The sequence below is a fragment of the Podarcis tiliguerta genome (assembly GCF_965153285.1).
Source record: "Podarcis tiliguerta genome assembly, chromosome: 5".
NCBI lineage: Eukaryota > Metazoa > Chordata > Lepidosauria > Squamata > Lacertidae > Podarcis > Podarcis tiliguerta.
Window position 1 is genome coordinate 5,437,929 of NC_139538.1, and position 23,289 is coordinate 5,461,217.

Consider the following 23,289-nt stretch of genomic DNA (forward strand, 5'->3'; position numbering starts at 1 on the left):
TGGGCTTCACCTGTGCGGCCACACCTTGCCTCTAGAGAACAAACTTAGGAAAGCCCCAGTCCTGCGAAGCCCTACCGGTCACAGGGCCTGGCTCCTGCATGCACTCCTGACACCCAGGCTCAATTCCTGGAATCCCCAGGTGGGGCTAGGAGAGACCTTCTGCCTGAAACCCTGGAGAGATTCTGCCAGGCAGAGACCTAGATCTAAAGGGAGAAAGTTGTGTTTCAACATTATGTAATAAATGTCTCCCACTGATTTCAATCTGACTAAAGTGTGGCTAAAGTTCTCTGGACTGGGGTCTTGTGGATGCTTGGCTGGCTGGCTGTTGAAAGTGTTTGCCACCTTTCCACTATGCACCCAGGACCATAGCTGTCAACGTTCCCCTTTTTTTAAGGGAAATTTCCTTATTCCGAATAGGATTCCTCGAAAGAAAAGGGAAAAGTTGACAGCTATTCCCAGGACCCCCGAGGCCTTTCCCATAATAACAGTGCCATGACATGAAGCGTCGTAAAATATCCCTGAGTCATAAAAGAGCTAACAAATTTAAATAGAACAGGCTCCGCAGAAAAACCCAGCAGCAACTGCCTATTATGGGAAGAATTCACAACGCGAAGCATTGTAACATTGAATGTTGTAAAAGTTTCAAAGGCGGCAACACCCTAAAGACAACAAAGTGAAATCTAATTTCAGTGGGTGTCCAACGCTTTTATTGAATAAATGTGATTATTCCTTGCACGTTTCACTGACAAGTTGTTACTTAGGAAGGGGGCCAGAGAGGGAGAGATGGTATAAACCGGCATTTTGAGAAGCTCCAGAGCTGGTTGGCAGTTATCTGGGCCCATCCCCCTCTGCTTTCAGGTCCATTTATGGCACTACAACAGCCTTGGTCCCCCTGGCTGATGACATTTGCTGACAGGGGGAGTGTGTACATGTGAAAAGGATCTAGGAGTCTTGGTTGACCAGAAACTTGACATGAGCCAACAGTGTGACGCGGCAGCTAAAAAAGCCAATGCAATTCTGGGCTGCATCAATAGGAGCATAGCATCTAGATCAAGGGAAGTAATAGTGCCACTGTATTATGCTCTGGTCAGACCTCACCTGGAGTACTGTGTCCAGTTCTGGGCACCACAGTTCAAGAAGGACACTGACAAACTGGAACGTGTCCAGAGGAGGGCAACCAAAATGGTCAAAGGCCTGGAAACGATGCCTTATGAGGAACGGCTAAGGGAGCTGGGCATGTTTAGCCTGGAGAAGAGGAGGTTAAGGGGTGATATGATAGCCATGTTCAAATATATAAAAGGATGTCACATAGAGGAGGGAGAAAGGTTGTTTTCTGCTGCTCCAGAGAAGCGGACACGGAGCAATGGATCCAAACTACAAGAAAGAAGATTCCACCTAAACATTAGGAAGAACTTCCTGACAGTAAGAGCTGTTCGACAGTGGAATTTGCTGCCAAGGAGTGTGGTGGAGTCTCCTTCTTTGGAGGTCTTTAAGCAGAGGCTTGACAACCATATGTCAGGAGTGCTCTGATGGTGTTTCCTGCTTGGCAGGGGGTTGGACTCAATGGCCCTTGTGGTCTCTTCCAACTCTATGATGCTATGATTCTATGATTCTATGACTCTGCTTGATCACCTTGATCTCTCTGAAGGTTTTATAACCATTGACTGGGGTGCTCTTCTGTAGTGACTCTGGGCAGTGGTGGGGTTGGAGACCCTTGTATTACAGTCATTCTGCTTCTACCTTCAGGTAACAACAACAGTTATTATGGCTAACAAATTCGTATGTTGTTGAGAAGATGTACAAGGCACAGAGCTGGCCCAAGACATTTTGCTGCCTGAGGCAAAGGACAAGATGGTGCCTCCCCTTCCATGTTCAGAAGGTGGCTGGTCTGCAAAATGACTCAAAGGTCAACGCTGGCAACAGGATAGCAGCATCCCGCAGCACACCTGAGGGTTTGCTAGCTAGTTCAGTGGGGCCAGAGCAGCCACAGAGGCAGTACTGCTGCCACCCATCAGCAACTTTGCCCTGAGGTAGATGCTTCCCTCTGCCCAACGGTTGTGCCAGCCCTGACAAGGCACTTTCAAATTGCTTTGCAATGTGCTGTCACAATCCTGCACTGGACCAAATGCTCATTGGCATTATAAATGCCTCTTCCACATTAGGAAGGATCGGAAAGCATTAGGTAGAGCACATTCTATAAGCAGAAGGTCTCCTGTTCCATCCCTGGCATCTCTAATTAAAAGGACCAGATGATTGGAAACACTTCTTGAACGTCTCAAGAAGCCAGATCTGGTCTTGGGTGAGTGTTACAACACAACGTGCAAGAAAGAGATCCAAAAGCTCAGGAATTTGGCACATGCTATAGGTACATGCTACAGATCCAAGCTTGGGGCATGATACTGTTAAGTTTGAACATGCAAAATGTGGGCTGATATGGCTTTGTCACTCTAATTAAGAGAAGTGAGACATATGCCTAAATAATACCACAATTTAGAAGATGTCTCAATATGTTTACTATTACAACTTTACCATAATCTTGCTCAGCAAAATGTACATGAATCTATGCAAACTTCATCACAACTCTGTGAAACTGGTTTAGCATAGCCTTGGCAGCCCAAGTGCTAGGAAATGTGTGGCTAGTCTTTCCCCCGGCAAATATTCAGTTTACTGATGATGCAACTATTTTTTACCGTTGCTGTGTTGCAATGCAGTATTTCTCTTAATTAAAAACTGACAGACAGACAGGGTTTTATGCTTTGGAAATGACCCCAAATTTAGGGGGTGGGAAGCCTCCTATTTCGCTTATTTACAGGGGCTCTTGGGTCTGTAATAGTGTACAGCGAGTCTTGAGCTCAGCTCACATCTGCAGGCAATCTCTACGGCTGCAGTTTAAAAGGTGGTTTTAAAAATGTGGGCTGGGGGCTTCCTCAGTAGGAGTCTGTCAATCGGAAGATCAGTAATGTGTTCCCCTCCGCTCCCAGCTTCATGAATTGTCTGTCTTTCATTACCGTGAATGGAGTCGATGGGAGCACGAGATATGATAGAAGTATGTTAATGGGTTTTTTATAGCTGCAGATGGTCCTACGAATGGGCAGGAGTCGGGGTCTGAGCTGAGTGCTTGGCAGATTTATTCATTCATTGGGGGGGGGGTTATAGGCCTCCTTTCTCCTCTGAGAAATGAAGTACTCCAACTGCAGCAAAATATTAGAAACAGGAGAAAGCCAAAAGTCAACAGAAAAACAACCTCTTAAATTACATATACCGTATTTTTTGCTCTATAAAACTCACTTTTCCCTCCTAAAAAGTAAGGGGAAATGTGTGTGCGTCTTATGGAGCGAATACAGGCTGTGCAGCTATCCCAGAAGCCAGAACAGCAAGATCCCTGTTGCTGTTCTGCTTTCTGAGATTCAGAATATTTTTTTTCTTGTTTTCCCCTCCAAAAACTAGGTGCGTCTTGTGGTCTGGTGCGTCTTATAGAGCGAATAATACGGTGTATAGGAGGGAGCAGTAAAACATGGAAAACCCCCCAAAACAAAAGAAATCTATGCAACATATAATTCAAGAGAGAGCTGGGAAAGTACAATGAAACCAGTAGAGGATGTTGTGATGCTCACCTGACTTCCTGACAGATGTGTTGCTTCTGCTTATTGGGAAGAAGAGGTGGAGGTTCAGGGGAGGTCAGCACAGTGTATATGCACTGACAGGAACACCAGATTAGCCCCAATGGTGCAGATGCACCACATCCACCTCAGACCTACTCTTCTCTTTCCTAGTAAGCAGCAGCAATACAGCTGTTGGGAGGTCAGAAGAAGAAGAAGAGTTTGGATTTGATATCCCGCCTTTCACTCTCCTTAAGGAGTCTCAAAGCGGCTCACATTCTCCTTTCCCTTCCTCCCCCACAACAAACACTCTGTGAGGTGATTGGAGCTGAGAGACTTCAAAGAAGTGTGACTGGCCCAAGGACACCCAGCAGCTGCATGTGGAGGAGCGGGGAAGCGAACCTGGTTACCCAGATTACGAGACTACCACTCATAACCACTACACCACACTGGCTCGCAGGTGAGCACTGCCACCCCACCAGGCCATCTGCTTGCTGAATGGAACACGAGAGAGAGAGAGAGAGAGAGAGAGAGAGAGAGAGAGAGAGAGAGAGAATTTGACTGCCAAGTGCACACAAAAATGGCACATCCCGCACACTCCCGGGAAAAGGCCCTTCCCGGGCATTCTGCCCACCACTTCAGAAAGCAAAGGCATGTATGAAAGGGCTGCCCCAGATTATCTCAGAGGGCAAGCAGATGCATGGCAACCGAAAAAGGCATCAAATTAAACACATGCCAACTTTTGGGCACAAAGGAAATATTGGGAGCAACCTGATGAGTGGTCGTAGTTAAGCCCTTTTGGGTCCAGGGAGCTTCACTTCCTTGATTTCCAGTAGTGTTGCCAAAGGAGGGAGGGAAACAGACTACCTTGTTTCTGTGCTTTTAAAAGCACCTTGATTTGTAAAACATGATAGTGCCACCGATTGCTAATATCTGCAGATCAAGCTGTTTCTAGAAGCACGGGTTCATAATTTCGTTTTTTAAAAACATGTTTCCCACACTGCTGACTTCGTTAATCGAGAGCACAAGTCTGAGTTTGTTTTTTCAGATTAGAAACTAAAAAAGGTCACCCCAGTCCTCTTCTTCAGTTACTACAACGTTCCCCAGGTGCAGATCTCTTTCATCCATAGCTGTCAACTTTCAGATTTGAAAATAAGGGATCAGCAGCCTCACCTGTCCCCGGGGCCAGTCTACGGGATATCTAACAATCCCAGACAGCAGTGGGAAACGCCGCTGGAATAAGGGGATTTCCCACCAAAAAAGGGAAGGTTGACAGCTATGGTTTCTTCGCTTGCATTTATTTTGAATACCTAGATAATTGTTTTGCTAGAAGAGAGAGAGAAACAAACACGCTGATAAGATGTTGGTTTCCCAACAAAAGAGTTTCCCATAAGCCACATCTTCCTGTTCCCCTCAAACAGAAAGCACGGTGTGGAAACCCATTCTGTGAGTCACCTGGCAGATGCCTTGGCATCAGAGAAGACTCATAAATCACACCTTAATTAATGACAGATTAAGGGACAATCTCGACAAGATGGCAGAGATTCGTGACCAGCCGTCCTGACTCTTTAAATTTGAGAAGAAAGCAGTTGAACGGGGCGGGGGGGGGGGAATGAACTCAGGTTATGGCAATAAAGCTCTGGGGCTGAACAATGTGGGTGGAGATGCTCCTTCAGGTCAGCAGCAACATGTGTTCAGAAATGTTCTGGGAGCCACGGTAGATCTTTTAGGTCAGGGGTTGGCAAACTACGGTCCCCGGGCCGGATCAGGTCCACCAGGGTTCTAAATCTGGCCCGCCATGAAGCCAAGACTCCCGACAATGGCGGCGAGAGGAACAGGCCGAGTGGTGGCGGCTCTGCCAATCAAATGCCGCGCCTGGTTTACCTCAGCATGGGGGTGTCTCTGCCGATCAAACACCGTGCCGTGCTGAGGTAAACCAGGTGCGGCGTTTGATTGGCAGAGATGTCCCCGCACCACGCTGAGGTAAACCAAGCGCATTTGATTGGTGGAGCCGCCGCCACTCGGCCTCTTCCTCCCGCTGCCGCCGCTGCCCTGGTCCTCCTGTGTCTGCTGCTGTCCTGCGTCCCCATGAGGGGGGCAGCAGCAGTGTTCCTGGAGGACAGCCGACCCAGGCTAGGGCTCGGCAGGGCCACCGCCACCGCGCTCTCATTGGCGGCCAAAGTGACGGTGGAGGATGATGAGGTCTGCGGCAAAGTGGCCCAGGCGGTGGCCTTCACCTCCAGGGAGCAAGAGGATGAAGGGGTGGAAACGCCCACACGGGGTGGCAGCTGCAGGTGAGGCACCAGCTTGTCCTTTCTCCATCTCCATGCTCCTTGGAATCATAGAATCATAGAGTTGGAAGAGACCACAAGGGCCATCGAGTCCAACCCCCTGCCAAGGAGGAAACACCATCAGAGCACTCCTGGCATATGGTTGTCAAGCCTCTGCTTAAAGACCTCCAAAGAAGGAGACTCCACCACACTCCCTGGCAGCAAATTCCACTGTTGAACAGCTCTTACTGTCGAACAGCTCTTACTGGAGAGTTGCACTGGGCAGTGGGCACCACTCTCAACCAGCTCCTGCAAGCTCCCGGCTTCCAAGGTGCCCAGCTCCCGCGAGTGTGGCAGCCCACTCTCCAAAACGTCCCGTCTGGCCCCTGGCAGTGTCTGAGGGACAGTGAATTGGTCTCCTGTTTAAAAAGTTTGAGGACCCCTGTTTTAGGTGTTATAATAAATGCGTTCTATTCTTTCTATCCTTAGAACAAAGGAAGGAAGTCAATATGTGTATATGCATGTAATGACTAGATTAGAATGATGATATGGTTTTATTTGTAGATGTGTGCTTTTGTTTTTTTGTTTTTTGTGTGTCTTTTTTCTCTTGTGTTTTTTTTTTCTCCTTCCCTTGTTTGCACTGTTTTATTTCGGATTCAATGTTTGTAATTTTTGTTGTAATTTTGCATTGAAAATTTTAAAAAAAATTAAATAAATAAATGCATTCTAAAAGCATTTACTAAATGCATGCATCAGGATGAAATGCAGGTGAATTTTCATGAGGAGTTAAGGAAATAAATAAATCATGAACTGTGAAGAACTAAATTTAAGATGGGGAAAATGAGAAGCTGGGAGAAAGCAACACTGACACAGAGTCATTCATCCCTACCTGAGATTCATTGGGAGTCATCCCTCCTTTCTCCAGACCTGCCCAGCTGACCTCATCACCGGCCGCTGAGCCAGTGAGAGCTCAGAGTGCACAGTAGGTGTGGCTTAGTCAAATAGTGGGGGCTCCCACACTCATTAATACCATTTTTAAAATAATAATAATAATAAACCAAAGAAAAAGGAAGGGAGAGAAAGAGGGGCGATGTGTCTGCAGGAGAGATGACTGCAGAGACATCTCTTAGCAATAATTAGAACCAGGAGGTTTTCTGAAGGAGAGACCGAGGACAAAGGATGAAAAGGGACGTTTAAGGGGATGATTGGGCTAAGTGGACTTTTCCTACTCGCAGTCCTCTCTCTCTTCATTATACAGTTTCTGAAGCTGCTATGGGCACGGACCCACTTCCCCCCAGGACCGACGCCTCTTCCCGTTATTGGCAATCTGTGGCTCCTGGATTTTTCCCTTAAGAAAGAGATTCTTGCTAAGGTAATTATTGGCAGTGGCTGATGGGCAGGTGGGTGGAGGGGGGGCAAAGGCATGGTGCCCGGAGGCAGGATAATGTGGGTCATTTGCCCAGAGCTTACTTAAGCATCGTTTTGATCACTACTATGATATTGGCTGAGCCTCCAGAGGACATCTGGGGAGTGATTAGAGACAATCAAACCTGTCCATTTTGGTTTCTCTGTTTTCTGATATTAAGTTCAGTTTTCCACATTTCTGCACCAGCATGCTATTTTTTAAAAGTCCTTGTGAAAGACCTCTCCAGCATTTTTCTGCAAAATTTTCCCAATAGACACACGTTTGCAAGCAATTTTCCCTAATGTAATGCATTCTTGTATGTTATATCCACTAATGTGCAATGCATATCGGTGCACACTTTCCCCAAATATGCACATTTCTGGGTCACATTATTTGACTGGGGAACCACATTGCAAAACTGAGAGAGGTGCAAATTTCAAAGGATAACTGTTTCGGTTCACATCATGGTTTCATGAAGTGTGTGTTCAGGAGTTTCATATTAAAGAGTGAACAGAAGCAAATTTCTTCCCCATCGCAAGGAGGACTGGACTAGATCAGGTCAGCAAAGTGTGTTTAGAACAAAGTTAGTGACCTTCAAACTGGGGAGAACAAAGATAATCAAGAAGAGGAAACAGAAAGAGAAGATTGCAAAACCTCTTACCTATTTTATTGGTGCCCCGTGTTTCTATCCAAATTCACTATTTTCTTTTAACCCAGCAAAATTTTAAATCCTTCATCTCCCAAAAGAAAAGAAAAAAATTATCTGGGGTCCCTTGATTTTTATTTTCTGTAAAAAAAAATATTAATTTTTTTTTAAGTTATAGGGACCCTGGAGAGCCACTGGCAGTCAGTGTAGACAATGCTGAGGTAGATGGACCATTGTTCTGACTCAATAGAAGGCACTTTCCTATGCTCCTATCCTAGTAGGTTCCCAGCTGACTGCTGCATGGCAGGGGGAGAGATCTGTTGCCCTCCCCAGAAGGCACCATGAGTCAGAAGGTTATTTAAAAAGCAAGTTGTTTACCGAGACGCTCTCAAGTTGGTTAAGTAGTCTTTCCAAAGGCAAAGAAGTCTTCTGTCTAGAAGAAAAGGACTCCCCAGGAAGGAGAGATGGTAATCTCCACACTCGTTTTCTGGCTGCTGCTTTAGTGCTAGTCAGGCATATATATCATGGTCCAGTTTGGGTGCGATGCTAAACCATAGTTTTAGCGCTATGCACATGGTCAGCTTTGCGCCTCAGGCTGGAGTGCTCCCCCTAGTGGTGGGTGGGCTGGGCCCACGTCAATTTGCATCTGTTCATTCGTAAGTCTGTATAAGTGCGCACACAAAGAATACAAACAGGAGAAACTTCTCAGAAGTGCCAACCAAAAAAAAAAAAAAAAAAGGTTGATTACAGCTCAATACATTCCAGAACACTGGTTCCTTCTTTAGGAGCAATTTTAAATGTTCAGATTGTTCCTTTACCAAGCTGGTGTTTTGGACCAGGTTCACCAGGAGACTTTGCGAGGCAAGACTTTTGGGAAGCCCTATGCAAGGCGTCTCCCCGTATGGCCTGGCAGCAGCCTGTGGGCAGCCAGCCTGATCTGGTCTTCTGAATGCCAGCAGTCATGGAGAACATGGCAGGGCAGATGCCAGCACCCGAGACCCTCTCTAAAAGTGCTGCCGTTCTTGAGGGAGAAAGCCCAGCATGGGTGCTCCGTGACTCAGCAAGGAGCTAGCTGTGGCACACCCAACCAAGCGGGATACTGGCTTGGTCCTGGAGTGCCCAACCAGACAGCTGCCAGCATCAGGGACCAGAGCAGAAATAGCAGCCAGGAAGGGCAGGCCTGCTCCAGGGTTGTGGTCATGTGGCAGCAGAGCTTGGGCAGCTGGGATGGGATATGCCCATTTCACAGAAGGCCAATATGCCTCATGGTAGGGCTGGCCCCCCTTCCTCTAGCTGCTACTTCTCCACTCCATGTTGTCCATACTAGCTGCTCCCAATCTTGTTTACACATTGCACTGCACACAAGTCAAAGTTCTTACCACATATGTACAAGAGTTTGTGTGAAAGAGTATACACTTCTTGATTTGTCCCACTGCTGCCAACTTCCTTTTTGCTGTATAGCCCAGTTGGTTAGAGCATGGTGCTGATAATGCCAAAGTCTCAGAGTTGATCCCCCTACAGGACAGCTGCATATTCCTGCTTTGCAGGGGATTGCAGATGATCCTCAGGGTCCCTTCCAACTCTGTGGTTCTGAGGCTCAGCTATAGCAACCAACTAGACGACTGTACAGCTCAAATATTTGTGCACAAGGTACATAGATTGTACCTTCATTGAACGTTGCATGTGAAGAACCCTGCAGTGATTTTGGGTTAAAGGACTTCATGTTCCTGACCTCCGTAATCTTCGTAACAGTCCTCTAAGGCAGGTCAGTGTCATAAGAAAGTAGTCTCCAAATATTTTCACGGTCAAGGCAAAATCTGAACTCAGAGCTTTGTGGTTCACAGAACTGCATAATTCCCAGACCCCAATCCTTTATTGACCCCTTGCTAAAAGAAAAATGCCAGAAAATCTCCTTTCAGCTCACTTCTTCAGCTGTGGTTTTAACTACAGCTGTGCATAGCTAAACTATGGAACTCCTTGCCACAGGAGGCAGTGATGGCCACCAACTTGGGTGGCTTTAAAAGAGGACTGGGCAAATTCATGGAGGAGGAGAGGGCTATCAATGGCTGCTAGCCAGGATGGCTATGCTCTGTCTCCACATCTGGAGACTGTACTGTTTCTGGGTTTCCTGTGGGCATCTGGTTGGCCATTGTGAGAACAGGACGCCAGACTAGATGGGCCATTGGCATGATCCAATAGGGACCGTCTTATCTTCTTGCTTTTTAAAAAAATAAAAATGATAATGAACTTTCTAGTTGGCAAACATCTATGGAGACATCTACACCGTCTGGGCGGGAACCATGCCTTTTGTTGTGCTGAATGGATACAAGGCAGTGAAAGAGTGCCTTGTCACTCACTCGGAAGAGACTGCCGGAAGAGCGCTCTCACCTTTCTATAAGGATCTGATGGGCGAAAAAGGTAAACACCAATATTATTCTTTTCTTGGAAATTAGACTAAAGCAGATCTTTGGTGTCCTTCTGATGCCTTGAACAAACAGGTGACAAGAAGAAATTTGGTAAACTCCTGGCACAGAGATACTGCAGAGCTGCAGCTCTTTAAATTCTTCCGCCAACTGAAGTCCAATTTCAGTTTTTGACATCACCCCGTCTCTTTCTTAGTATCCAAGAGATAGATGATAGATAGATGATAGATAGATAGAGATAGATGATAGATAGATAGATAGATAGATAGATAGATAGAGTGGTACCTCAGGTTACATATGCTTCAGGTTACATATGCTTCAGGTTACAGACTCCGCTAACCCAGAAATAGTGCTTCAGGTTAAGAACTTTGCTTCAGGATGAGAACAGAAATCGTGCTCCGGCGGCGCGGCGGCAGCAGGAGGCCCCATTAGCTACAGTGGTGCTTCAGGTTAAGAACAGTTTCAGGTTAAGTACGGACCTCCGGAACGAATTAAGTACTTAACCCGAGGTATCACTGTAGATAGATAGATAGATGATAGATATAGATAGATATAGATAGATGATAGAATCATAGAATCATAGAGTTGGAAGAGACCACAAGGGTCATCAAGTCCAACCCCCTGCCAAGCAGGAAACACAATCAGAGCATTCCTGACATATGGTTGTCAAGCCTCTGCTTAAAGACCTCCAAAGAAGGAGACTCCACCACACTCCTTGGCAGCAAATTCCACTGTCGAACAGCTCTTACTGTCAGGAAGTTCTTCCTAATGTTTAGATAGATAGATGATGATAGATAGATAGATAGATAGATAGATAGATAGATAGATAGATATAGATATAGATATAAACAACATGAATCAGGAATATGGAATCCTGTTTCAGGGATATTAAAAGAAATTGTTTTCTTTAATGGTTTTATGAATAGAATAGATGTTAACCTTTACAGGTTTGAGCACTATCTGTGTGGAGTATTTATTACAAACACACACGTACAATGCTATTTTTCTAGAAAAAACGAAATGCCAGAAATCACCATGAACACTTCCCTTGTTCTCTTAGAATGGCAATGGAGAGGTGCCAGAACTGAGTTGTCATGTAGCATTACAAAGAATCTATCATTCACATTTCTTTGTGACTGCCTAATAACTTAATTGTCACAGTCTGTACCTTCTGCAATCCATTTCCCTCTGAGCTCACTGCTTCCCATCCTGCCAGTAGCTGAGGATATCATTGTGCATCTTACGAAGTGGACTGTGGTCTCGAAAGCTCACACTGGCCTTTGTCAACCTGGAGTTGTTTTGGATGACAACTCCCATCAGCCCAACCAAGCCACCTGGAGAGCCCCAGGTTAGCAAAGACCGGCTTGTGCCATAGTTAATTTGCCAGCCTTCAAGGCGCATCTTTATCTCTTTAGCTGCAATGGATAAATGCAATTGAAAGATCCTGTCATTGCCAACATTATTGTGGAGGGCAAAAGATATTGTCGCCCGTCGTGTTACAGCTGCACTGCTTGACACAGAAAAAGGACTTTCTTTTGTGTCGCACAGGCATTTATCCTACAAACAACCATAACTGGAAGCAGCAGAAATACTTTGCCATGATGGCACTAAGAAGTCTTGGGGTGGGGAAGAAGCGCTTGGAACACAGAATTCACAACGAAGCCCACCAACTCCTAATGGCAGTGACAAGCAAGGAAGGTAAACTCACAACCAGGCAGCTTTCAGTTCTTGATTATGATAGCCCTCTCCACACGACACATGATCTGGGGTTCCTTCTTGCAATGGACTGATCTGCAAGGCACTCAGAAGACAACTGTGCAGAAATGAAAGGGTACAGCCACATTCCTTTGGAATTCCTCTGACAGCTGATGCACTTGCCAAAATAACTGGTTTATCTTGCAAAGAGGTGGACACAGCTTCCTTGCAGCGCTTGCCCTGCACAGCAGCTGTTTCCAAGTGATTCAATAGTCTTTTCATTTGAGATGAGATAAGTCCCTGCCCAATACCTTGAGCAGGTTTGTTTTGTGGATGTGAACTCATCTTCTGCCAGTTCTGCAACATATGAATGCAAAGCGGAGTGTGGAAAAAATGAAACAAATGAGGTTCGCTACAAGAGAGAGGGTGTTGGCACCCCAGAGGGGTCTGCCTAGTGCCAACATGACTATCTTCATTGTTTTAAAAAAATAAATGCAAAATACAAACAACATTGAACATATTGATACAAAGGGTGGCCGGGGGGGAATAATAATAATAATAATAATAATAATTTATTATTTATACCCCGCCCATCTGGCTGAGTTTCCCCAGCCACTCTGGGCAGCTTCCAATCAATACAGCATTAAATATTAAAAACTTCCCTAAACAGGGCTGCCTTCAGATGTCTTTTAAAGAGAAGATAGCTGCTTATTTCCTTCACATCTGAAGGGAGGGCGTTCCACAGGGGGGGTGCCACTACCAAGAAGGCCCTCTGTCTGGTTCCCTGTAACCTCACTTTTCGCAATTAGGGAACCACCAGAAGGCCCTCGGCGCTGGATCTCAGTGTCTGGGCTGAAAGATGGGGGTGGAGACGCTCCTTCAGGTATACAGGACTGAGGCCGTTTAGGGCTTTAAAGGTCAGCACCAACACTTTGAATTGTGCTCGGAGACGTACTGGGAGCCAATGCAGATCTCTCAGGACTGGTGTTATGTGGTCCCGGCAGCCACTCTGTCACCAGTCTGGCTGTCGCATTCTGGATTAATTGCAGTTTCCGGGTCTCCTTCAAAGGTAGCCCCACTTAGAGCGCATTGCAGTAGTCCAAGCGGGAGATAACTAGAGCATGCACCATTCTGGCAAGACAGTCCGCGGGCAGGGAGGGTCTCAGCCTGCGTACCAGGTGCAGCTGGTAGACAGCTGCCCTGGACACAGAATTAACCTGTGCCTCCATGGACAGCTGTGAGTCCAAAATGACTCCCAGGCTGCACACCTGGTCCTTCAGAGGCACAGTTGCCCCATTCAGGACCAGGGAGTCCCTCACACCCGCCTGCCCCCTGTCCCCCAAAAACAGTACTTCTGTCTTGTCAGGATTCAACTTCAATCTGTTAGCCGCCATCCATCCTCCAACCGCCTCCAGGCACTCACACAGGACCTTCACCACCTTCAGTGGTTCTGATTTGAAAGAGAGGTAGAGCTGGGTGTCATCAAAAACTAGAATATATAAGCGGGAGGGGAAGAAAAAGGAAAAGAATACCCTACATTAATTCATTGGCGATGGTGTGTGAGTGTGTTTACCATGCCACTAATACTTCCTGCATTCACAGGTTTAGCCTTTGACCCCCAGACCCCCATAAACCACGCTGTGGCCAACGTCATCTGCTCTTTGCTGTTTGGGCATCGCTTCGCCAGTGAGGACGGCTCTTTCAACCGATTGATAAAAGCCACCTATTTGATCGTCTTCATTCCGGCTTCTTTCAGGGGTGGGGTGAGCTTCCTTCTCTTCCTGCTCTTGTCCTCTTGAAAGCCGTTTTCCGTTACACTTCCTCAAATTAAGGGACCTTTCCGCTCAGGGTCCTTGTGTTCTCACCCCACACAGTGCATGCTGCAAAACTCCACCTATTTTCTGGGTTTGGCACGACCAGCTGCTGCTTTCCTTTTTATTGTTTTGCAAGATCAATCTGCATCCTTTGCAGAAACATTGCATTTTTCTGAGAAATGGCCTGCCTCCCCTTTCCAGGACATTAAGGTTATCTCAGAGCCATTTTTTGGCTCACTCAGAATTAATTTCACGACACTCCTCCTCACCTGCATTTTCCTTTGTTGCCACAGGTATATAATGTTTTCCCGCGGATTATGCGCCGCCTACAAGGGTCGCATCAACAAGCGTTTGAATACAACAACTTCCTCCATGCCTTTGTGAAGGACGAGGTCCAAAGCCACCAGGAAAGATGGAAGGAAGGTCAAGAACCAGAGGATCTCATTGACCTCTACCTGGACCAAATGGCAAAGGTAAGAACATGGCTTCTGTCCAGCTTCAGCACCATGCCTGTCCTCCTGAGGCAAAGCGGCCTTGGGCAGGACTCAGCATGGCTGCTAAGAACAAGTCGGGCTCTGATGTTGCTTCACCCACAGCCAGCTAGCTTTAGGGCACATTTAAAGCACTATCTGAAGAAGTGTGCATGCACATGAAAGCTTATACCCAGAACAAACTTAGTTCGTCTCTAAGGTGCTACTGGACAACTTTTTAATTTTTATTTATTTATTTAAAGCACTGTGATGCTGCTTTAAGCAGCCGCGAATTCCCCCAAAAAATTCTGGGAGCTGTGGTTTGTTAAGGGTCCTGACAGTCGCTCGGAGGCCCCCATTCCCTTCACAGAACTACAATTCCCAGAATTCGCTGGAAATTAGGGGTGGAATCCCTACTACAGTGGTACCTCGGGTTAAGAACTTAATACATTCTGGAGGTCCATTCTTAACCTAAAACTGTTCTTAACCTGAGGTACCACTTTAGATAATGGGGCCTCCTGCTGCCACCGCGCCACCGCCGCGTGATTTCTGTTCTCACCCTGAAGCAAAGTTCTTAACCCGAGGTACTATTTCTGGGTTAGTGGAGTCTGTAACCTGAAGCGTCTAACCCGAGGTACCACTGTACTCTGGAAATCATGCTAGCAAGGCCCATGAAGACCCTGACTGAGGTTGAATGGGCCCTAAATGTACCACCTCCATATTGATGAATTGCATGTATATGCCACTCACAGAACGTCAGAAGTCCTCTGGGCGGTTTAAAACTCAGTGCCAAATGCAGTCCAGAGTCCAAAACAATTAAACCAGTTAGCAACAATAGAAAGCAGCCGAAGTAAAACTATCTACAAACAGGGCTGGTCCATGAGGCAAGATGAAGCGATTGCCTCAGGTGGGACAACCCACAGTGGCAGCAGATCCAGCCTTCAAAGGATGCCTCACTTGTAGCAACGGCTATGGGACCCCCCTTGGAGGCCGGATCTGCCTTTCGCACAGCAGCACCCCCCTCACAATACCACCTCAACAGCAGCCTCTTGGTGAATAGGAGGGTCTGCTGGTCTCCTTCCTCCCCTAGGAAGGAAATGGCCGGGGCTGCCCTCTGGGGTCTCCTGGGCTCTGCACCCACCTGGCATGGGTGGGCCCCTTTCCCCCACACAACGGCCTTTGATTCCCAGTTCAACCATCGGGTCAGGTTGATTTGATTCTGCCCCCTGTGTGTCTGATGTGGATCTTCACTCCCTGTTCTTTCCTGGTGGGGAAGGCCCGCCATTTTGTGGTTCACCACAGGCGCCAAAATGTCTTTGAGCTGGCCCTGTCTACAAACCAGCCTAAGCACAGCAGCGGTAAAATCAATTTTGAAGCAGCAAAGAGGAAAAAAGTTGGCGCAAGAATTTGAAAATATCCGATAAATATAGCTTTGTGCTTACCCTTCCGAATGTTGCTGCTCATTATTTGGAAGCCCCCCCCCCCAGTTTTCTGGGGGGCAGGGATAGGCTGGGAGTGGGGTATCTGCAGAGAAAAAGGAGCGTTTTGGGAGCCTTGGCTGCTCAGCAACTGAATCTCTGGCAACTGAATCTTTGACTCGTGACCTGGCTCTGCCTCCAAGCCTGGCTGGCCAAAAAACCCAAGGAAATTTCACAAGCAGCTCTTGTTGGATAGGGATCTACTAAGCTTTTCTGCATTCTGCCCACAGAGCAAAGATGAGCCAACGTCCACTTTCAATGAAGACAACTTGGTTCAAACTGTAGTTGACCTCTTGATTGGAGGGACCGTGAGCACCACGACTATCCTGTACTGGGGATTGCTTTACTTGTTAAAATATCCAGATGTTCAAGGTGAGTCACTCATCATCTGCATCATTTTATTTGCAGTCCGCCTTCCCATACTTAAAACCATGCTCAAGGTGGCTTACAACAGGAAGAGGTTTACATCTGATGTGAGGAAAAGGCACCAAGAAGTACGCAGCCCAACTGAACAATTTCCACATTAATCATAACATGATCTAAAATAAAGATGTACAAAAAATTAATATCAATAACAACAACAACCCCCACTGAACTCCCAGGCCCAAGGGTCTGTCCAGCAGCCTCAGCTTTTGTAGCTGGAGTCAATCAGTCAGGTGCTCCACCCTCCCTGGCCAGGTGTAAAAAGGCTTGCAAGGCAGGCAGCTGGTCTTCCAGGACTCACAGCCGAAGCTGAGGCCATTGCAAAGTGTGTTGCTAATGCTGATTCAAGAACCGTGTTGCCCAGTCCAGATGTAACCATGTGCAAGACTGTGCATGCGACCCAGGAACATCAGCTGGGGATGAGCATCCACAACTGTGTTGCATTGGGAATGGGAATACCCATGCCGCGTACTCTGAATGGTATCAGAGGTCATTGTTTTATGGTCCACCTTGTATTTGCCAAATGCAGGGCAAAATGGAATACGGTGCCTTCTTACCAGTGGTGCGGTGTAGCCAGTGTGGTGTAGTGGTTAAGAGTGGTAGACTCATAATCTGGTGAACCGGGTTCGCTTCCCCGCTCCTCCACATGCAGCTGCTGGGTGACCTTGGGCTAGTCACACTTCTCCTCACAGAGTGCTTGTTGTGGGGGAGGAAGGGAAAGGAGAATCTTAGCCGCTTTGAGACTCCTTAGGGTAGTGATAAAGCGGGATATCAAATCCAAACTCTTCTTCTTACATCCCCAGCCTAAGCTGCACATTGCATGAAATGTGTATTCCCATTGAACGTGTCTGGGTTTGGGGTTAAAACAACACATGTTGTAGAGCAGTAGTTCCATAAACTCTTTCCCACTGCCCCCAACCCGACCCTGTATTCAGAATAGCGGTTTGCACAACACAGCAACATTCAAAGCAGTAACAGTTCACTGCACATTTAGTCTAAATCCAATGAAAATTGTTTAGTTTAGTTCATTTGACAAAATTGATTAGCTTGGTCCAGCACCCTTCTGTTGCCCCCTGGCCTCTTAATGCCCCCCTAGGTAACCCTGCCCACCCCCAGCGGGTGGTACCACCCACACTGGGTCCCTCTGATGCAGAGCATGATTAAGAGCAAGACTAAGTTTATGGCGTTGCTGCCATAAACCACCCCTGCCCAAGCCACTGTTTGCATTGGAATGGGACTCAGCTCCTGGGGTCAGCAGCAACTTCAAGGAGGCAGGTTTTTTCCAGGACCATGGAGAGAGGAGGAGGAAAATCAGCTTCCCACTGGCCAGAGTTTCAATCCTGACTAGGCCCACCCGCTGCTGTTTAAAACAAAACAAGAAACACACCCAGGGACATTCAAAACAATGTAAGGCCCCCATAGAGAAAGCACCCATAAGTAGAGAGTCGGTAATACTTTTATGATGCTGTTGCATTACAGTTAATATAGTTTTTAAATGCTGTATTTTGCCATGGAAAGATTTTGTTTCGAACAGCAATGTTTTAAAAACATATTGAATGCATTCAACAAATAGACTAGCTAATAATGACTGTAGAATAACAAAATTGCACGTTCAGTCGACTACATGCGTGAAACTCCTAAAATCACAAAGCAAGCTGACAATGGTGCAATCCCAGATTAAAGAGCAGCGAGAATTGAGTCAGACTTGCAAAGCATTTTGCAAAATATCAAGAGAGCTGGAGGAAGGGTGTGAATCTCCTGTAACAGGGGCCAAATGAACAGGTCTAGGCAGAACCTTGAAGAGTTGGGTCTCACTTCCTGCTGAACCGCCGCAGGCAGAAAGTCAACCAGTGTAGCTTCCCTGTCGGTGTGTTTCCTTACCCAGAAAACTGCACCAGGGGAAATTCTGCCTGCCATGCGGCGGTGAAAGAAATAGGAGAGCTTGACGGTAAAAAAAGCGGGGTGACCACAGCATATCGGTATGGCCTGGGGCAGTATGTTCTACAGCCTTGCATTAACTTACAAGGCACATTAACAACTTAGGGTCAGGATACCCCAAGGACCACAAACTCACTATATCGCTGCCTGATCACTGAGGTCTGTGGCAGAGTGAGTGGCCCTCTGTGGCTCACAGCTACAGCTTGCAACTATCAGGAGCTGCACGTTCAGCATTGTGGGCCCAATCCTGTGGAGCACTCCAAAGGCTGAGATCAGAGAGGCCCCTCTCTGTTGAAGTTCAGGTGTTTTTTATTCCAACAGGCATTTCTGGTTTTAGGGTGAATTTATTTTTTTTATTTTTTTTGGAATAATATTTATTAAAGGTTTTATAGTTACAAAAGAAAAGAAAAAGACAGTAAAAAAATTAAAAGAAAATACATCAAAAATAAAAGAAAAAAACAATACATCAACACAACAAGAAAAAGCAAAAACATTTAAAAACACATCCATTTTCCATATCTTTATCTTTCAATGACTTATTTCCTCGACCTCCTCCCACCTCCCATCTTTGTATTGAATTTTAACTGGCTTTGTATTTTGTAATTCAGTTTGTGGAATTCAGTTTAGTGCTAAGAGGCTCATATTGAGCAATGGAATGTTCTCCTCCTGCCAGGCACCTCCAGGCACATTCCAGGGGTGTGTGAATCAATATATAACTTGTTGAAATAAAGGAATCAACCTTATGATGGCCCATTTTCCATATGCCTCAAGTCCAAAGGGTCCAGGGCAGAAATGGGGAACCTGAAGCCCCTCCAGATGTTGCTGAACTACAATTCCTTTCAGCACCAGCCAGCACGGCCAATGGCCAGGAATCATGGGAGTTGTAGTCCAGGACCATTTGGAGGTCCACAGGTCCTCCACCCTTAAAAATAAAATTTTGAAAAATGAAAATTGAGAGACGGAGAGTTTTTTCACATGTGGTGGACGTGTAAAAAAATGAAAAAAAATGGGATATGATTTATAACGAATTGAAAAAACTGTTTAAATATACCTTCCCCCCCAAAAAACAGAAGCCTTTTTGCTGAGATTGATAGGAGACGAATTAAGAAAAGCAGATCAGAGACTGTTTATGTATGCTACGACTGCCGCCAGAATCTTAGTAGCCCAAAAATGGAAAACTCGGGAAATACCAACACTAGTGGAGTGGCAGACAAAAATGGTTGAATACCGGTATGTAGAATTAGCAAAACTGACCCACAGGATCCGTAACCAAGAGGAAACCAAGTTCAAAAATGAATGGAGTAAATTTGTCGAATATATAGGTAATAACTGTAGAAGTTTAAAGACTGTAGTAGGATTAAAATAAATTTTGTGACGTGTATAGAATGCTATTAAGAATCTGCGAAAAAAGAGAAAATTTAATATGAAAACCTTCTGAGGGGAGGAAGTCCATGCACGATAGTGTGTTTAGAAAATAAGTAGAGATATGATTGTGGAATGTTAGAGTATTTTGTTTATGTTAAAGAAAACTCAATAAAAAGCATTTTAAAAATAATAATAATAAAATAAAATAAATCCACGAGATGGTATGAGGAAATGAAGACTAACAAGTAATAAGAATTCCGCTGGCATCCATTAAGGAATTATTTATCTGCAGAGAAAATCCATGAGGAAATAGACGCCGTTCTGAGACCTTCCCACGCCATCACTTACGAGGACCGGGTTAAAGTGCCCTACACCAATGCTGTACTTCATGAGGTGATGCGCCATTGCAATGTGTCCATCACTGGGCCTTTCCGGAAATGCCTGGAGGACATCACTTTGCTGGGCTTCCCCCTTAAAAAGGTACAAGATGCTCCTTCCCCCAAAGGCAGCACAGGCGGGGGTATGAATAAACAGAAAATAAATATAATAATCATTGTGACCATTATTGGCACCAGTCAGGAGTTGGGATGCTTTGTGTTCCTCCAGGCAGCCTGTTTATTTGATTACATGGAGGGCAGACAAGGCCCTGTCTTGCAAAAAGGTTTGCCCATCAGTTGTTTCACACGATTTTGAATCATGTTTCTCATTTGTTTTTATTTTGCTTATTTATTTCATAGAATTCATACGCTGTTCGATTTTTTTTATTTTTTATTTTTTAAAAGCAGTACAGTTGTACCTTGGAAGTCGAACAGAAACCGATCCGGAAGTCTGTTCGACTTCCAGAACGTTCAGAAACCAAAGCACGGCTTCTGATTGGCTGCAGGAAGCTCCTGCAGCCAGTCAAAAGCCGTGGAGGCCCGGTCAGACGTTCAGCTACCGAAAATCGTTCGAAAACCGGAACACTCACTTCCAGATTTCAATTGTTCCGGAGCCAATTTGTTCAAGATCCAAGGTACAAAAAGGATAAAAAATAATATTATCTCTAGAAAGAACTAACAAGGATGTTCTGATGGCAACAATTAATTTGCAAACTCATCCGAAGTAATTCTCTCCTTCTCCCTTTTGCACAGGGGACCCTGGTGCTGCCCAACCTCCACTCGGCACTGTATGATCCAGAGTACTGGGAGACCCCCTGGACCTTCAACCCGGGGCACTTCCTCGACTCGTTTGGCCGGTTTGCGAGCAATAAAGCCTTCTTGCCTTTTTCAACAGGTAAAGAACCTACTCCTTCTCCTTCCCAGGATGCAGATTTAATGGTGAAATCCCATACCATGGTGGTGATGATGATGATAATTTATTATTAATATTATTATTATTATTAATACCCCGCCCATCTGGCTGGGTTTCTCCAGCTACTCTGGGTGGCTCCCAACAGAAAATTAAAAGCACACTAAAACTTCAAACATTAAAAACTTCCCTGAACAGGAATGCCTTCAGATGTCTTGTAAAAGTCAGGTGGTTGTTTATTTCCTTGACATCTGATGGGAGGGCGAGTGCCACTACCAAGAAGGCCCTCTGCCTGGTTCTCTGTAACCGCGCAGTGAGGGAACCACCAGAAGGCCCTTGGAGGTGGACCTCAGTGTCCAGGCTGAATGTTGGGGGTGGAGGCACTCCTTCAGGTATACTGGACCAAGGCCATTTAGGGCTTTAAAGGTCAGCACCAACACTTTGAATTGTGCTCAGAAACATACTGGCAGCCAATGTAGGCCTTTCAGGACAAGTGTTATATGGTCTCAGCGGCTTCCGAGTTAAACAGACCACCTTTGATGATAATTGGGTAACATCAAATGAGCATGACCAAGACAGTAGGCAAGGGCTTGGAATTGTGTCTTTCTTTCATGGAAGCGATTCTGTTCCTTCGATTCTCCTGCAGGGCGCCGGTCCTGCGTGGGAGAACCTTTGGCAAGGATTGAGCTTTTCATCTTCTTCGCTAACCTGCTGCGTGCCTTCAAGTTCCACCTTCCAGACGCAGAAAAGGAAGTCAACATGGAAGCCGTTAATGTAGGTACCTGTCAGCCGCACCCGTATAGGATCCTCGCAATTCCACGCTAACCCAACCTGGCTGCAATTTCCTTCCAGGAGAGATGGGTGGGCCAGATGGGGAGCTGTTGGAAGAGCCCGTGTCACCCATTCTCATTGCCAGCAGTGGCTCGCAAGCTTCTTAGAGCTGCCACCCTCAACCTTAGTTACCTGTTGCTCAGGTGAACTTCAGCTTGCACCAGGAGAAGCCTCCCGGAAAGATCAATGAATGGCCATCCAGGTGAGAGATGGAGAAGTGGCTGAGACAGAAAACCCAGGTGGGAGCTGGGAGGAAAGGCAGCCACAGGTGACAGGTGTGGCTTCCACCCAAGGCTTTCGGGTTAATTGCAGCGAACTTTCTGGAATAACAATTCTGCACCTCCCCCAATTCTTATGCTGCCATTTTATTTCTTTGTTAGGCATTCTTCTCTCTCCTGTTCATTTTTAAGTGACTAAATTAGGTTAGTTTATTCGTAGTGTTTTATACAACTCAGTAGGGATTGGTTCCTTTGCATTTACTTATTGACAGTATTAAATCTAATTGTTCCTAGTATGTCTCTTGAAATGTTATCCTGACTCTTTGGGAACCGTTTTGTGGAGATCACACTTCGTGAACCCGACGGAAGTGCGCTGAGGTTCATAAAAGCTTGTGCCATAATAAATGTGTTTATTAAGTGATGAAAGACTCTTTGTTGCTTTATCACAAATACCATAGAATCATAGAATCATAGAGTTGGAATACACCACAAGGGCCATCGAGTCCAACCCCCTGCCAAGCAGGAAACACCATCAGAGCACTCCTGACATATGGTTGTCAAGCCTCTGCTTAAAGACCTCCAAAGAAGGAGACTCCACCACACTCCTTGGCAGCAAATTCCACTGTCAAACAGCTCTTACTGTCAGGAAGTTCTTCCTAATGTTTAGGTGGAATCTTCTTTCTTGTAGTTTGGATCCATTGCTCCGTGTCCGCTTCTCTGGAGCAGCAGAAAACAGCCTTTCTCCCTCCTCTATGTGACATCCTTTTATATATTTGAACATGGCTATCATATCACCCCTTAACCTCCTCTTCTCCAGGCTAAACATGCCCAGCTCCCTTAGCCGTTCCTCATAAGGCATCGTTTCCAGGCCTTTGACCATTTTGGTTGCCCAAAATTTTGGTTACCATGATAGCCCAGGTTTTGAACACCTGCCACACTTAATTCCATGCTGCTTCCTGTGTCATTTTGTAGACAGCAACCTAGAATGTAAGTGTTTGCATTTCTCTGTAGCTAAACGGTTATAACCAGACTGCACCAATGACTGCAGGAGGTGCCAAATAAACCATGCAGGGCTGGGTACTGTGCATATTGACAACCCTTGTTAACCATTTAGGAGAGATACCATCTCTTACCTCCAGGATCTTCCCACCCACCCTTTCCCACTAACACGGAAGGAAAAGGAGACTGCATATACACACATACATATATACAAATACATACAGGCACTCCCTGGTCTCCAAGCTTGCTCTGCTTTTCCTAATTTCCCGTGGTAGCATGTTGGAGCAAAGCAACAAAAGGGATACAGTGGTGCCTCACAAGACGAAAAGAATCCATTCCGCGAGTCTTTTCGTCTTGCGGTTTTTTCGTCTTGCGAAGCAAGCCCATTAGCGGATTAGCGCTATTAGCACTATTGACAGTTTAAGGGC

General features: G+C 46.0%; 1 protein-coding gene across 3 annotated transcripts; it reads left to right on the forward strand.

Annotated features, from left to right (window-relative positions):
* Positions 1-1,621: 1,621 nt before the first annotated feature.
* Positions 1,622-22,283, forward strand: LOC310678385 (cytochrome P450 2J4-like). 3 transcript variants are annotated; one of them, XM_083442300.1, is made up of 10 exons: positions 1,622-2,299; positions 7,128-7,241; positions 10,176-10,338; positions 11,892-12,041; positions 13,641-13,801; positions 14,146-14,325; positions 16,031-16,172; positions 19,819-20,006; positions 20,657-20,798; positions 21,460-22,283. In XM_083442300.1, exons 3-10 carry the CDS (start codon positions 10,221-10,223, stop codon positions 21,636-21,638), a joined length of 1,260 nt encoding a protein of 419 aa, XP_083298426.1. In that variant the 5' UTR covers positions 1,622-2,299; positions 7,128-7,241; positions 10,176-10,220; the 3' UTR covers positions 21,639-22,283. The 3 variants fall into 3 exon arrangements, with proteins under 3 accessions (XP_083298426.1, XP_083298427.1, XP_083298425.1); XM_083442301.1 differs by lacking the exon at positions 1,622-2,299 and adding an exon at positions 5,647-5,893; XM_083442299.1 differs by lacking the exon at positions 1,622-2,299 and having other exon boundaries at positions 6,945-7,241.
* The last annotated feature ends 1,006 nt before the right edge of the window (positions 22,284-23,289 follow it).